The sequence below is a fragment of the Chiloscyllium plagiosum genome, unplaced genomic scaffold, assembly GCF_037043375.1.
Source record: "Chiloscyllium plagiosum isolate Xiang-an unplaced genomic scaffold, Cpla_swu_hap1 HiC_scaffold_33, whole genome shotgun sequence".
Classification (NCBI taxonomy): domain Eukaryota; kingdom Metazoa; phylum Chordata; class Chondrichthyes; order Orectolobiformes; family Hemiscylliidae; genus Chiloscyllium; species Chiloscyllium plagiosum.
The window spans coordinates 15341651-15358500 of record NW_028270171.1 but is presented as its reverse complement, the minus strand read 5'-3'; the positions used below and the strand labels follow the sequence as shown (position 1 = coordinate 15358500).

At 43.5% G+C, this 16850-nt stretch overlaps 1 protein-coding gene across 2 annotated transcripts in view; it reads left to right on the top strand.

Annotated features, from left to right (window-relative positions):
• Nucleotides 1-14938, top strand: part of dlgap5 (discs, large (Drosophila) homolog-associated protein 5) — a 47851-nt gene extending 32913 nt beyond the window's left edge. For both annotated transcript variants that reach the window (XM_087978306.1, XM_043679313.2), the window contains 5 exons: nucleotides 731-959; nucleotides 3527-3569; nucleotides 10405-10675; nucleotides 12179-12270; nucleotides 13266-14938. In XM_087978306.1, the coding sequence (XP_087834432.1) occupies nucleotides 731-959; nucleotides 3527-3569; nucleotides 10405-10675; nucleotides 12179-12270; nucleotides 13266-13391 (761 nt within the window). In that variant the 3' untranslated portion in view covers nucleotides 13392-14938. The remainder of the gene's footprint in view (nucleotides 1-730; nucleotides 960-3526; nucleotides 3570-10404; nucleotides 10676-12178; nucleotides 12271-13265) is intronic.
• Nucleotides 14939-16850: the final 1912 nt, after the last annotated feature.

Sequence of the window (16850 nt, the reverse complement as noted above, 5' to 3'; positions counted from 1 at the left end):
AACGGTCCATGCCATTCATTATACCTACACTGAACTAGCCTCACCTCCCTGTACTTGGCCCATATGCCTCCAGATATTTCCTATTCATATAATTATCCAAATGTCTTTTAAATGTTGTAACTATGCCTGCATTCACCACTTCCTCTGGAATGCATGCACCCCTTTTTTTGTTAGAAACAAAACGTTGTCCCTGTTTCTTTTCAAATCATTCTCCTCTCACCTTAAAAATATGCCTCCTAGTCTTGAAATCCTCTACCCTAGGGAAAAGATGCCTGCCATTCACCTTATCTATACCCCTCGTGATCTTAAACCTCTCTAATGTCACCCCTCAACATGCTACACTCCAGTGAAAAATATCCTAGCCTATCCAGTCTCACTATCTAGTTCTCACCTTCCATTCTTGGCAAAATCCTACTAAATCTCTTCTGAACCTTCTCCAGCTTAATATCCTACCAACAACAGGGTGACCAGAATTGGGCGCACAACTCCAAAAGAAGCCTCCCTAACGTCCTGTGCAACTTCTTCAGAACATCCCAACTCCTATATGCATGGGTTTTTCTTTTTTTAAAAAAATCTACTTGCATGTGCTTTCAGTTCACTTCAAGGAGCAAATTTGCAAAATGTAGGTTTAAATGCAAGTTGTTTGATACATCGAAGGTTGAAGCGATTGGCATTTATTTTCAATTGGTAAATGGGCTGAAAAAAATACAAATTTTAACTGTTTGTGCAGCACCTCCCAAGACTACTACTGTTGAAGATTGGGCATCAAGACAGCAAGCAAAAGAACAGTGCACCCCTGCTAAGAGTGCGTGTGACTCAACTGCACCAACCTCGCCTATCCCTTCTATGTGTGATAGACCAAATCAACAGACTTCAGACAAAAAGGTTTTGAAATGTTTACCAGAGGTTGAATCACCTGTAATGAAGAAAGACGATAACAGTTCCATGGCAGAAGAAAGGTGAATCTTGTTTTCCTACTGCATTTTATTTGTACTTCAAGCTAAGGCAAATATTTATGCTGCTATACATTAGGAATAACTTTGGAATCATTCAGTCTCCCAAAAACCATATTAAGCCTTCACGTTCATTTGCCCGTCCTTATACTTTCCCTTTGTCTGTGTTTGGCTGTAAATTTGTACAATATGTTTCAATTAGATGTTTCTCAATTTTTAAAGAAAATTTAGGAATGCCAGTTTAAACCATAATGCCAGTTTTAAGCCAGTTTAATAAGGGAGCTGTTTTGTGTGGTAATTTTGAATGTTTACCTTGTGACACATCTTTCATGGAGTCCCACAACACTGAGACGGGCCCTTTGGTCCAAACTGGTTCATGCCAACCAAATGTCCATCCACACCAACCATGTTTCCCTGCACTTGGCCCATATCCTTCTAAACCTTTCCTATCCATGCATTTATCCAAATGTTTTTTAAATGTTAATGTACCTGCCTCAACCACTTTCACTGGTAGCTCATTCCATATGCATACCACCCTCTGTGTAAAATCAAAAAAACAATTGCTCCTCAGGTTCCCTTTTTATTCTTTCCCCTCTAACCTTAAACTGATGCTCCCTAGTCCTCAATTCCCAACCCTGAGGAAAAAGACTGAGTGCATTCACTCTATCCATGCCCCTCATGATCTTATACGATCCCCCCCCCCCCCCCCCCCCCCCCCCCCCCGTCTCCTACGTTCTAAGGAAGAGTTCTAGCTTGTCCAACCTCTCCTTATAACTCAGATCCTTGAGTCCTGGCAACATTCTTGTAATTTTCTTCTGCACTCTTTCCAGTTTAATAACATCCTTCCTGTAACAAGGTGACCAAAGCTGAATACAATATTCTGGTGTGGCCTCACCAACATTCTATACAACTGCAACATAACTTCCCAACTTATGCACCGAATGCCCTGACTGAAGGCTCATGTGCCAAAAGCTGCCTTCTCTGTCCTGTCCACCTGTGACTCTACTTTCAGAGAAACGTGCACCTGGACTCCAGTCCCTTTGTTCCACTGCACTCCTTTAGGGCTGTACCATTCACCATGAAACTCCTTCCTTGATTTGACTTTCCAAAATGCAAGACCTCGCACTTAGCTAAGTTAAACTCCATTTGCCATTTCTCAACCCACTTCCCCTGCAGATCAAGGTCCTGCTGCAATTTCTGATAACCTTCCCCTCTATCCACAGTACCGCCTATTTTAGTGTCATCTGCAAACTTACTAATCATGCTTTGTACATTCTCCTCCAAATTGTTAATATCGATTAACAAACAGCAATGGGCCCAGTACTGACCCCTGAGGCACTCCACTAGTCACAGGCCTCCAGTCTGACAAATATCTATCCATTATTGCCCTCTGTTTTCTACTATCAAGCCACTTGTGTATCCAATTTGCTAGCTCCCCCTGGATTCTGTGATCTAACCTTCCAGAGCAGTCTATCGTGTGAAACCTTATGAAAGTTCTTACTGAAATCCTTTTAGACTACATCTATTGCCCTGCCCTCGTCAACCTGCCTCATCAAGGAGCTCTAACAAATTTGAGAGGCATGGTATCCCACTTTCCTTTTAAATGCTACCAGTTTCTGGCAATAGAAGGCAGACTGGTAACAACTTTGGGTTAGCGTTTTCTTCCTGTAGGCAGTCTCAAAAGTCAACATCTATCCTAATGTAGATAACCAGCATTGTACATAGGCTGTTTGTTATCTGTTCAACTCTGGGTAACAGTGGTCATTCTGTTTATCATCTTTTGAACTCCTCTCCCATCCAGGAGACACCCTTTTTAATTGAAATACTAGTGTAGATGAAGCTTGCTTTGAACTTTAAAAATATTCTTGACTTTCCTCCTTTTTTAAAAGGTTGTTCTGAATGCCCTTTGTATCAAAATGCTACTGAACCCATCTATTGTAGTGTGTGTGCCTGGAGCTATGTTCTTTTGCGGTGGGGGTTAACGGCTAGTTTACTGTTTTACAATCATGCCCTTTTTCTGATGCATCAATAAGAATGAATGGATATTTTAGAGACTACTCCTCCCACCAGCAATTCTGGGCAAGCAACTGTATTACATCCTTATTCTCTCTGGAAGTGACATGGTAATATCTTGGCCTGGTTGTCTGAACAACTTAATTTGTGACCAGAAAATCCTCTATTACGCTACTTGGTGATAGATGCATTTTGTAGCTTGTATATGCAAATGTGCAAGCTACTTTTTAGTTTGTTTCAGCCTTGTAAATTGAACTATTAAGCTATAGGTATCACACTGTTGCAAGTTTATTAATAGATCCCTTAAAAATTGAACATTTAATTTTGGGTTGAGATGCTCTCATACATGTGTAAAACACATTTTTAAATGCTTTGAATGGCAGAACAGAAAATTGTATTTACCTGATGGATCTTAACTTATCTGCTGTGTAGAGAGAGCCCAGCAGTTTAAAGTGTTTGAAAACTAAAAAATGAAATCTGTCTATGGTGTAAACATGCCACCTGTTCAATGCATAACTCCTCCCATTATGTAATTTCTAATGAGCATTTTCTCTCCTTAGCACAGCACAAGAGACTTGCTGTTTCCAGAAGAGGCAAGAGGAGGTAAGATCAAGAAACTGACTATCTCTTGAATAACTTTTTGCACATTTTAATCCACTAATCAACTCTACTAATTGAATGAATTTACTGAGGATATGCATGGTACCATTATTGAAAGTTTGACATTAGAAGAAGGTTGGAAGTAAGTTGCTCTTTCCTCTGGTGAGGTATCAAGAGTTGATATGGAAGGTAAATAGCCAGTCTTTTTGCAGAATGGAAAATGTCATGCCAGAGTTTGGAATAATTGGCCACTGTCAGCAATTTAACCAAGAAAAAGGATTGCTAATTACGTCAAAGGGAAAATGGTTGGCCTGGAGGAGGGATGTGGGAGTTGAAAATGTGTTGCTGGAAAAGCGCAGCATCCAAAGAGCAGGAGAATCGACATTTCGGGTGTAGGGGGTGGTGTAATTTATAAATCATTAACTACTGTAGTAAGCACATAGTAAGTACAAAGCCACCATTTTAGTCTTCTCTACCTTGTAGTAAGCACGAGCAGACACTCCCCCAGATTTTCATGAATGGAACAATGGAAACAGCTTTCCTCGTGGCTGAGGGACCGCCCACAACCACGGCTGTACGTCATCATCCATATAAGGGAGAAGCGGGGAACTCGAACACTGATTGGCTGGGTGAATAACCAAATAATCTCATCCATCAGGAGGACAGTGGGGAACATTAACACTCATTGGCTGAGACAGTAGAAGGCCCCGCCCACTCCTACATGTATATAACGTGCGGGGATTACAATCTGTGTGTGTGCCTCGTGGGAAGCCATTGAGGTAACACCCGGTTCTGCAGAATTGAATAAATAGTTTTGGACGAGCTCCTCCGTGTCTTTGTTCTTGGGAAGGGAAGCAGAGTGCCTGATGGGGGGTCGCAGAGTCCCCTATCTTGCACAATTGGGGGCTCTTCCGGGATGCAATAATTATTGCCGGGGCTCTCTTCGGCTCGTGGATCAAGTCTGATACAAAAAGACGCGTCTGGTATATATTTATACTGCTCACTGGATCGGCTTGGTCCGTCAGCCGTCGGCCAAGACTGTGACCCGACTCATTAAAATAATTTTGGATCCCGAGAAAAGGAACACACGGACGAGTGCTGGGACGACCGGTTAGTGACTATACACGGGGGTACACACATTTAAAAAGGCCAGACAACTCCGTGCATGGATCAAGGTAAGAGATTTTTTTTGTTCTTCCTTGTTGGCCACGTGGTTTTGACGGTCATCTGTGAAAATGCTTTAGGCGTTTAAGACCAGGACCGAAGATAAACCACGGGAAATTGTGGTTTTGACGGTTATCTGTGAAAATGCTTTAGGCGTTTAAGACCAGGACCGAAGATAGACCATGGGAAATCAGACTTTTAGGTCCACTAAGGACAAGTCAGGGAGGACTGTAAATGGAAAAGAAATACCCCCCGATAGTCCACTAGGTCGGAAATTGAGTTTATGGACGGAAAGCAGTAGGACAAAGGACTTAAAGAAAGAGACTATGATAAAATATTGTTGTTTTATATGGACCAAAGAACCTATCCGCGCCCCCTCGGTAGTTTGGCCCAAGTATGGGTCTGATGAAGACTGGGTGTGTCAACTCCTAAATATATATGTTAACAGAAAACAACCGTTTAACCCAGAAGAGAGCAAATACGCCGCCGCCTGGTTGGCGAGTGACTGCGGGGACCCCACGAGTCTCTATCCTCTGATTCCCCAAACAGACCCGAGAAAGCCCCAGAAGTCTTGGGACGTCCTCACCGATGGTTTGCCCCCTTCTGCCCCGCCCCCGTATGTACAACCCACGCACGGCCAGGCGTCCAGCGCGGACCTCCCTCCTGCGTCGGATAATCCCGGTTCCCGGCAGGTCATGCTCAGTGAGGGAGAGCCTGCTGGGGGGGACACAGGAAGGGAAGAAGAGTCCACCCCAGGCATTAGGAGATCAGCCCGAATTGAGATGCGGAGAGATCAAGAAGAGAGATTGGGTGCTGAGAGGGTTAACAATGTTGAACAGATGAACCCTTTACGAGAGGTGCCGTTTGGGAACGAACGGACCGGATTCGTAGTACAACCTTTAAATTCTGGGGATATCCGAGAACTCCGTAATGAACTACCCCGTCTACTGGACGACCCTGTCAGTGTGGGAACACAACTAGACCAATTTCTGGGGCCCAGTATATACACATGGGCCGAATTGCAGGCCATGATGAGAATACTATTTAATTACGATGAAATTGTCGTGATCCAGAATAGTGCAATGGCCATTTGGGATAGGGAGCATCAGGACGGCCCTCAGCGTGGAGAGCAGAAGTACCCCTTAGAGGACCCCCGGTGGGATCATAATGATATGGGGGGACGGGCTAATATGACAGACCTCAGAAACCTTATAATCAGGGGAATCAAAACCTGCGTGCCTAAACAGCGGAATTTAGCGAAAGCATTCGAAGTTGGACAGAAAAAGGATGAATCCCCGAGTGAGTTTTTAGACCGTTTGCGGGAGTCCATACGAAAGTATTCAGGTTTAGACCCCGATGGGGAAATAGGCAAGGGCATGCTTAAGGTGCACTTTGTGACTAAGTCATGGCCTGACATTCAGAAGAAATTACAGAAAGTGGAGGATTGGGCTGAAAAAGATGTTGCAGAATTATTACGGGAAGCACAGAAGGTGTACGTTCAGAGGGATGTAATAAGGGAGAACAGAAGACAAAAATGATGGTGGCAGCCGTACGGGAAGCTTGTAAATCCACCGGAATGGGGGAAGAAGGTTATGGGATGGAAAGAGGAAGGTCGAGGAAAAGTTGGAGAGGGAGAGGAGCGAGACGAATAGAAGTGGGAGAGGAGGATCTTATGGAATCGAACGGCCTCAGGCGGCCGGATGTTACCATTGCGGGAAACTGGGACACTTCAAGAGGGATTGTCCCGATTTTAAAAGGGAGCGAGAAGGGATGTATGAAATGGAGCGCGAACAAATGGATTAGGGAAGTCAGGGGAGGATCGGAACACGGGCCTACCAAGAACCCCTGGTAAATTTACGGGTGGGCCCATTTAGACAAGATGTTACTTTCTTAGTTGACACAGGCGCCGGCAGGTCCTCAATCCCCCTCCATCCTAGGGGGGTTGGCTTCCAGGCTAAAACATTAAACATTTCAGGAGTAAAGGGTGGGGTTTTCAGTGCAAGAATATTTGAACCACAACCCTTGCGGCTGGAGGAGGAGGAGCTCTAAGTGGAACTCCTTCACCTCCCGCACCTTCCCTATGGGTTGTTGGGACGGGATTTAATAGTCCGTTTCGGACTACGAATAGAAGTGGGAGAAGAGGAAGATTTAGCCATTACCATGTCATACCTTAGTGAGTCCCGATTGACAGAGATAGACCCTAGGGTTTGGGTCGCCAAAGGGAACCGGGGGGGGCTCGCAATTCGACCTGTGGAGGTAAAATTAAAGCCCCAGAGCCCCGACGTCAGAGTGCACCAATACTCCATCTCTTGGGAAGGGAGGCAGGGCCTGAAGACAGTTACCAAATGCCTACCCCTCGCCCTGTTGCAAATTCGCACCCAGCCAAGACGGGATTTGGGCGTCTCCCCTTACGAAATGCTGTTTGGCCTCCCGTTCCATGGGCCGAAGGGAGAACCTCCCTTATTCGAGTCTCGGGACATGTTTGTGCAAAAATATGTGGTGGCTCTGGGGTCTGCTCTATCTCGTTTACGCAAACAGGGACTTTTGGCACAGACGCCGCCCCTCGAGTTTGCGGTGCACACCATCAAGCCGGGTCAGTGGGTCCTAATTAAAAACTGGAAGCAACGCACCCTCGAACCAACTTGGGACGGTCCCTTCCTCGTACTTTTGACTACCAAAACGGCTGTCCGCACGGCCGAAAAGGGCTGGACACATTATACTCTGATCAAGGGACCGGTGCCACAACCGACGGAGGACAAACAAACCTCTCTGACAGAGGCATCTAAGGAACAGAGACCCTGAGAACAGACTAATTGGACTTTGGCGAGTTTAAAGGACTGCGTCCTCCGGCCGGACACGAGTGTTGCAACAAAATGCAGTCAATCATATTGTTAACTTGCTTTGCCATTATCCTTCGGCTGGGTCATAGTGTGCGTGTTACCCAATTCGGCCTCTGGGAAAAAACAGGCAGAGGACCGTCGATGGCTCTCCATCTCCGTTCCCGCCAACAAGCCAACACAGGCACTTAGTTTAGACCTATGTGGGTTGGTGCCCTGTGCGACTAAAAGTGAACTGAATCAGACTAAGCGTAACCTAGAGAGAGAAAGGGGATTCCAGGGTCAGACGTTAGTATTACAGTTGCATGGCAAAGAAGGCATCAATAGGCCTCCGGCCCCCGGGGTCCAGGCTATGGTGTCAATTGTCCGTGATTCCATCACCCCTGGGCGGAATTGTGAGCAGAATCAGTGCAATCCACTCTATCTGACCATAAAGACCTTGGGGAACAACGGGACGAGCCTTAATGGAACGATCCTGGGTATTAGGGTTGGGGGCCAGGCAGGACAGAAGGGGTTGCAGCTGTGCTGCACAACCATCACGGTCATTGAAGCTGGGTCTGGGGCCTCATCCACCCCCGATGAGCAGGGAAAGGTTAGGATAATTGAGGTGATGGACTTGGAAAGGACCTTTGAAATAGAAACGGGATACGGGGAGGCGAATGCCTGGATGGAATGGGTCAAATATACGGTGAGGAGCATGAAAAAGAGTGATTGCTATGCGTGCATGGGTGCCCGTCCTAACCCTCAGGTGGTCCCATTCCCGCTGGGATGGGAGAAACATCCACAAGCCTTGGACTGCATGGTAAGGCTGTACCAGGACCGAGAGGCCTGGAACGACCCCACTTGTCGACCCTTAAGTTTGAAGTTTCCTCCCGTCAGGTCTAAAGGGGCGCCCCGCCCTCCGTCATTCACAGGGGTAACGGGTACGCACCAAGCCTGCGTCTCTCGGACGGGACCGCAATGGGACAATGATGTGGGGACATTTGACAAGTGCAGCGGATCAATTCGGCGGGTCAACGAAACTACCGGGGGCAGGAATTACTCCCACATTCATGTACCCAGGGCAGACCTCTGGTGGTACTGTGGTGGGAGGATTCTGCGACCGACCCTGCCCCAAAAATGGGCGGGCACTTGTGCAATCGTTCAATTGGCCATCCCATTCACCGTGGCATTCGAAAAACAAGAGCAACCCCGTTCCAGTAGAAGAACTAAGAGGGCTTTGGAGACCTCTTTTGATGATAATATATATTTAGATGTCATAGGGGTCCCCAGGGGTGTTCCTGATGAATACAAGGCTAGGAACCAGATAGCGGCGGGTTTTGAGTCGTCACTGTTCTGGTGGGTGACCATCAATAAGAACGTGGATTGGATTCATTATATTTACGACAATCAGCAGAGGTTCATTAATTATACTCGGGATGCAGTGAAGGGAATAGCAGAACAACTAGACGCCACTAGCAGAATGGCGTGGGAAAATAGGTTGGCCCTGGACATGATGTTAGCAGAGAAGGGGGGTGTTTGTGTCATGATAGGCACTCAGTGCTGCACTTTCATCCCCAACAACACAGCCCCTGATGGGTCCATCACCCGCGCCCTGGATGGGCTCACCACATTGGCGGATGAACTCGCCGAAAACTCGGGCATTGATTCTGGCCTCACGGGTTGGTTGGAAGCTTGGTTCAGTAAATGGAAGGGGGTGGTCGTTTCCTTTCTCGTCTCATGTATAGTGGTGGCAGGGGTACTAACTGCCCTCGGGTGTTGCATCATTCCCTGCGCCAGGGGGTTAACTCAGCGACTGATCGAAACCGCCCTTACTAAGAGGGATGTTCCTTATGGGCAGGTCGAAAGGATGAACCTCGAGATAGAACAGTCTGAATCCCTCTTGGGCGGGGGTAGCATTAGAGACGGGCAGCTTGATAAACAAGCTCGGGAGCTATTGGACGCCCTGGAGAAGAAACTCCCAGTTTAAAAATTACAAACCGTAAGAAAAGACACGGGGGATTTGTAGGGGGTGGTGTAATTTTTAAATCATTAACTGCTGTAGTAAGCACATAGTAAGTACAAAGCCACCATTTTAGTCTTCTCTACCTTGTAGTAAGCACGAGCAGACACTCCCCCAGATTTTCATGAATGGAACAATGGAAACAGCTTTCCTCGTGGCTGAGGGACCGCCCACAACCACGGCTGTACGTCATCATCCATATAAGGGAGAAGCGGGGAACTCGAACACTGGCTGGGTGAATAACCAAATAATCTCATCCATCAGGAGGACAGTGGGGAACATTAACACTCATTGGCTGAGACAGTAGAAGGCCCCGCCCACTCCTACATGTATATAACGTGCGGGGATTACAATCTGTGTGTGTGCCTCGTGGGAAGCCATTGAGGTAACACCCGGTTCTGCAGAATTGAATAAATAGTTTTGGACGAGCTCCTCCGTGTCTTTGTTCTTGGGAAGGGAAGCAGAGTGCCTGATGGGGGGTCGCAGAGTCCCCTATCTTGCACACGGGCATGACTCCTTCAGGGCTTTCTCCTAGAGGGATGTGGGAACCAGGTTAGAATATAAACATTTTTGTGTGTAGACATTTGGCTGTATGTTCCTCTTTTTAATCTTGCTAAGCAAGAATATATTACTTTGCTTGAACCTGTATGGTTTTGCTTGAGTGAAATCTTTCTCTACCTTCAAAAAGAGATGGAGGTAAAGCTACTTAATGTCACTTTTTTTTTGCCCATGGTCTGTCCTTCTACTGATTTGGTTTTGCGGCTTTCCAGTCTCTTGGAGAGGATGATGGTTGAGAGCAATTCAGGCATTTTAAGGTATTTATTTTGTTCCCTAGGTGAATACTTCACTAGACTTTGCAAAGTACCTCCAGCCCAGAAGCTCTGTCTCCAACCTACCAGAGGTGCTACAATCTCCATTCCATGATAATGGATGTGATGCAACATCTGTTTGCAACAAACATTCCCGACACTCTAATGGGAAATCAGAGTTTGCGTCATCTCTATTGAGTTGTGATGATGTGGAAATGAAGAGTCCAGTGAGTCAGCAGTCTTCATCTGGTGCTCAGTCAATTCCAGAAGAGGTGTTTCAACAGACTAGCACTTTGGGTAAGTGAAATTGTTGCATTTTCCTCTCTGGGAAAAATTCCATCTGCTATTTCTCCATCCAACTTTCCAAAGCAACAGAGGTCCCAGCACTGAGTGGACCTCCCTTATCCTAGCTACCCTCTTGCTCCTAATTTACATATAAAATGACTTGGGAATTGGTCTTTAAATGGGAAAAAAAATTAATAAAATCAGTTTACTATTGAACTAATTTGAGTGCCATATCTAGAAGTTGTGAGACTGCCACGTGGTCACCGTTAGACTACATTTTTACTGAATTGAAATTGCATCATCTGCCATGATGAGATTCAAACCCATGTCTCCAGAATACTAACCTGGGGTTCTGGATTACTAGTCCAGTGACATTACCACCACACTATCCTTTCCCCACGTGGTATATAAGGTACTGGACAGGGTCCTGATCAAGCAACCCCTTGCTGTGGATGATGTTGAACTTCATGCTGAAACTGCACTCATTGCACAAGCAGAGAGTTCTGTCACATTGCTGACTTGTGCAGAATTTTCAGTTGGTCACTTATTCCTGGGGCCACAGTATTAATATTACTAGGTTAGTTAAGTTTCTGGTTAGTGGTGACCTTCCAAAACAGTTCCTGACAATTGATTTCAGCAATGGTAATGGCAAAAAAGGATAGTTAGATTTTCTCATTGGAGGCTATTATTATCATTGGTGGTGGCACTTACTGATTCAATATCAGGATTTGCGAATGAGACTAAATGCAATCATCAAGTATCCTTGATTGTGACTTTTGATGAAAGGTTATTGAAGCAATTTAAAGATGATTGGACTTTGACAATTCCCTGAAAAATTTCTATAGTGACTATTAAAATTATCTTTTGAGATCTTTTAATTCACTTGAGTTTGTTTTAAAATATATGCACTTTCAGTTTTTTGAATGCTATTTAGATATTAATGCAACATTGCATTGATTTCTCTGTTGAAAGAAGCATAAACATTTTTCTGCACTGGCTAATGTCTGAACTCTGACCCCTCAATATCTAAGTTAATGAACCTGCTGTTAATGTCCTTTAGTTAACTTGTCAAATCTACCTTGACAGCTTTAATTTATTTCTTCAGCATCAGACACTGACATGTACTGATTGTCATAGGTGATTGTTAACCAAGTATTTTGTGGTTATAAGGAGGGGGAGGGTCACTGATCAACGTGAATAGATGTTAATGTTTAAGTTTTACGTTGCAAAGGGCTTTATGACACACTTTGTCTTAATGACTTAAGTTTGTAACAAAATCAGTTAATGTCTAATGTGCAACTTCATCTCTCCAGATGGTCCTTGGTCTAACAAGCAGGCAAGCAAAAACCTACTGCTCCAAGTGATGACACAATAAATACCATTAATCTAACAGATGTAGTGCTATTACTGTCAGGAGCACGTTTTATCTGTACCCACTAGGAGGCAGGACTTGCAAAGTACTTATCTTTGTTTTATATTTCTCCTGATTTTTATTTACTTTGTCCTGTTCCTTAGATGTGACTCCCACTTCGATTTCAGCCACACAAACTCCGTCCTTTAGCTCAGTTAATGACTTGTTGGTTGCAGGAGCTGTTCTCCATAATGTGGTAAGACTATGTTTGCAGTGATTAAACTGATTTTTACTTTCACATCTCTGCAAGTCAGTTGTAATAAGTTATCAAATACAGGTCAGTGGCTGGATTATTGCTATTTTCCTTCCTTCTAAAATTCTTCCCTCTTTTAGAACTATCTTGCCATAAAATGTTGTTAGTGTACAGATAATTTTCACTTGTTTTCAGTTGTTGTTGTCATAACTTAGTCTGTACCTAGGTGATACATATTTCTCTCCAATATTCCATAATTGATCTTTCAGTTTTCAGAACAACTATTGATTTGCAGCCTTTTACTCACTACATCTCTGCAACATTCAGCATTACGTCTGACTCTATTCTCTTTTTTTTTGGCTTATTTCTATTGAAAGGTCAGTTTGTTAGTCTAGACGTATATTCTCCTGGAAATGAAATACCTCCTCTGGTAGAGGAATCCAGATAAAATATCGATTTTATTGACGTTGGGTATTGAACCAAGGTGGATAAATGGAGTTGGAAAGTACAGATCAGCCATGATCTAATTGATTGGCAGAAGAAACTCCAGGCCTGAATGGTCATCTACCCTGTACCCCACCGTCAATGTTCCTCCCATCATTAGTTGTCATCCTATTTCTGGCTGTACTGAGTGCCCTGGGCACTATTTGCGTGGTTGAGTAACTTGTCCAGATTACCTTTTTTAAACCTGAGCCTGAGAATTCTTACCATTTTGTATCCGAATGGGTTTCTTCCAAGTGCGTTTTGAAATGGAGATGGTTATATTTCACCTCTTATATGGCAAGATTTCACTATATATTCAGAGTTTGATTTTTCTGAGGGCTGTTTTTATGCTCTTTATGCATTATTCCCACAATTTTGATTTCCATGCAAGTCTCATTTGCTCTTAACTTTCAGGTCACTAACTTCCTTTAGTCATCCAACTTTGAACTTGTTTTTAAACTTGTTTAGCAAATGTAAGTTGATCAAAGTTTAACCACTCTTGTGTTCTTTTTAAGCAATCTGCAGAAAATTGTATGAGCCCCTTTGATACAATGGTTGGGGCAGGAGACAGACATAGGCTTCCACTTCAAATACCTCTTCAGGATTTGATATCTTTCAGTCCCAGTGGAACACCTCAATGAAGAAAAACAGATGAGCAGTCCATTGAAACTACTGACTTATCTTTCACTGTGTAGACCATGAAGGACTTGTAGCAGGACACTTCATAGCTAAGAATAATACTTGTGGATTCTAGCTGATTGGAGGCTGTCTTCTCTTCAATGAAGAAAAACACAATGCCAAAGATCAAAGCCATATTTGATGTATAATTATTTCATTTGACCATCAAGTTTCAAATTAGACCTTTTTGGGGGCCACAATTCAACTGAGTTTTGGTGGATAGTGGTCTATTATTTGTGATCTAAAAAGTCATTTTTGGAAGTGTATATTATCGTTGGAAGGCAACATTGTCAATGCTCTGCAGGGACATTGATGCACTGACTTGATTTTCCAATTATAAATATTTTTGATGCTAGTCTGTCTCTTTATATGGATTGAATTATTCTAAACTGAATGTGAAGGAAGTAGAAGAAAAGCTATATTGTGCAAAATGGAGCAGTAGGTTTATATCCATCCCCCATCTGACATAATTCCAAGTTCCCAATTATGTTGAACTGGCAGTGGGCTGTTCTACTTGGAGGGGAGAAAATGTTTACGGCAGTATGAGGACTACTTAGTTTCTCCCCCTTGCCACCACCAACCCACTGTCTCACCTCATGCTTAAGAATGAATGGAAAGGCCAGCAGGTTACCCATCCTTACCTATGCTGAATGAATAATTTAAGAAAAATTGATACTTTCATGAAAGCTTGAATTGCTAGACTTTGTACCATGTTAGGAGCTGGAAGAAAGGAAGAATTTAATGTGAAATACTGCCTTCCTTTAAAGGATGATATCTGGATCATTACAGACACTTGACAGATAAATTTCATTGGAGCTTTTGAGAAAACTCCATTTCAGGAAAAGTTCACTTCAAGCAAGTGCATGGTGTAGGCATTGGAAGAATTTTAACTATTGAAATGCAGTCTTCAGGTTTTATCTTGTTTAAATTATTTGACAGGTCTATCATTATGACAGCTGTCTAACAGATATGACAGTTGCAATACTGTTTCTTTTGTGACCATCCATATTGTAATTCATGATATTTTCAAAATCAAAATATGACTTCTGGGATACCCACAATGTAACAAATAATGGTCTTTGTGTGAAATGTGCCAGGTTAATGCTGAAAATAGTGTAACCCTACAGACTCGGCTACTGAGTTGAAGTCCTGTACTGCTGTTGGAGTCCTATTTCGGTCCCTTGTCCATGACTTCAAACTCAGGTTCTTTAAACAAATGGAATCAGCCAAACTTTGACCTTATGCTGGAAGGTTTACCCAGAAATTTTCTAGTGTGGCTCCCACTCTGTCCATTTCCAAAACTTAATTGAAATTGCCCATTGGTTCAACTACAAGCTTCTCTTGTTTTAAAACTGCCATAACTTACTAACTTTGATTTTCTGCTCAACTTGCTAATTCCAGCAGTGTCAGATACAGTGAGGTTTTGTACTATTTCTGTATAAAATATAAAGTGATGAAAATTATGTAATTGCCAATTTCTTCATATTGCATTAAAGTCAGAAATTTCTTGTCTCTTCATTTTTGAAGGTCTGTTGATCTAAAATCAAACTAACTCTGGTTGAAAATTAATTGACCTATCACCTTTTACCCCTCCTTCTATCCACCTATTATACTCTCAACTACCTTCTCCCCAGCCCCACCGCCTTCCATTTATCTTTCCACCCCCGAGGCTTCCAGCCTCATTTCTGATGAAGGGCTCCTGCCCGAAATATCGATGTTCCTGTTCCTCAAATGCTGCCTGACATGCTGTGCTTTGCCAGCACCCCTTTAATCTTGACTCTAATCTCCAACATCTGCAGTCCTCACTTTCACCAGGATTTAGAGGAATATCGACTAAATGTTGGCAAATGGGACTAGATTAATTTAGAATATCTGGTCAGCATGGTAAAGTTGGACCGAAGGGTCTGTTTCCATGCTGTACATCTCTATGACTTTGGACTTAGGTGGGGAAGAACTTTTGGATCTTGAAGAAAGACATCCCAACTGGCTCTTCCTCATGGTCCCAGTAACAATGTCTGTCGCACTTGTCTGTAACTTGTGCCACTTGTGATAAATTACATCTTGCTTAAGAAAAGGGTCATTTTCTCATTGGATTACCAAGTAGTTTTTCCTCGAACACTAGTGTAGAAAGACATTTGGGCAGGTATGTGAATTGGAGGGGTTTAGAGGGGTGTGGGCTAAAGGCAGGCAAGTGTGACTGGTTCGGTTTGGGAATCTTGGTCAGCATGGACAAGTTGGACCAAAGAGTTTGCCATCTATTTTCAAATTTGTCATGTTTGCTTCAATAGCTAATTGGTCCTTGGTGTTTTTCTTCTCACAAACTTAGGTTGAGGCATTTCCCATTGACTCCTGACAAAACATACCTTGCTGCGTGTTTTGTTGTTGTGGATTTGAAGGTGTACTGTACCTTTAACAATGTTGTCTAGAATTTACAGTACAGAAACCAGCCATTTCAGCTCAATTGGCATAAACTGATGTTTATGCTCTACATGATCAGTGGATAGTTGCGAATCTACTCCATGGAATCGTGGGTGTTCCATCATTTGAATGCATTTAAGGCTGAGATAGATGCAGAATTTACGAGTCTCTGATTTGAAAGATTTGAAGAGTGGGCCACAAACTGGCATTGAAACTGACTGTTATTTTGTTAAATAATGGAGTACATGATCCATTCGTTCTGTTTCCTTATATCCTCTTGAACCCCCCCCTTCATAATTTTGTGAATTTATTCAATTAACATTCCACCTCCTTGAGGAGGCCTAGTCTGGTCAGTCGTTGCACTTCTGTTGTCAGATTTTCCTTAGACTAGGGTCCAAGCTAAAAGTTTGTGTTCCCTATCTGTTTCAGTTTTTCAGAAAAAAACTTGATTTGTTCCATTGTGCAAATCTTTATTGTAATAGATATATCCCCCTCTTGCAAACAACTTAAATTTTTTTGAGTACCTCACACAAATTCTGTATTATCTTACAATGTTTCCCCCCTTTATTAGTAATTTTCTTCTTGAGCCTTGCTGCTTTTGTATGAACCACGTTTTTCCAAGCAGCTTTGCAACTGTGTAGACACACCCACATGCAGGAAAAGAGATGCTCCCAAATCTAGAGCTGAATGATTGATTTATTTATTGCATGTATCTTGAATACAGTGAAAAGTGTTTTGTTGCCACAATCCAGTGCCATTTTGAGTTACAACAAGAATTAAGTTACTTAAAAGTTCATCTGTTCAAATTGGAGTCTCAAACACTATCAGGGCTTCTGCAAGGTGCTCCTGGCCTCAGGCAGTTTTCGATGACGCCCCAGGTATCACTGCCAAGTGGCCACGCTCTGGGCCTACTCCCACCACCTTCAAAAGCCCTGGTCCATGCCGCTGACACTGCAGCTGCCGCCAACACCACTACTCACCCGCAAGATGAAGAAAACAAAAAG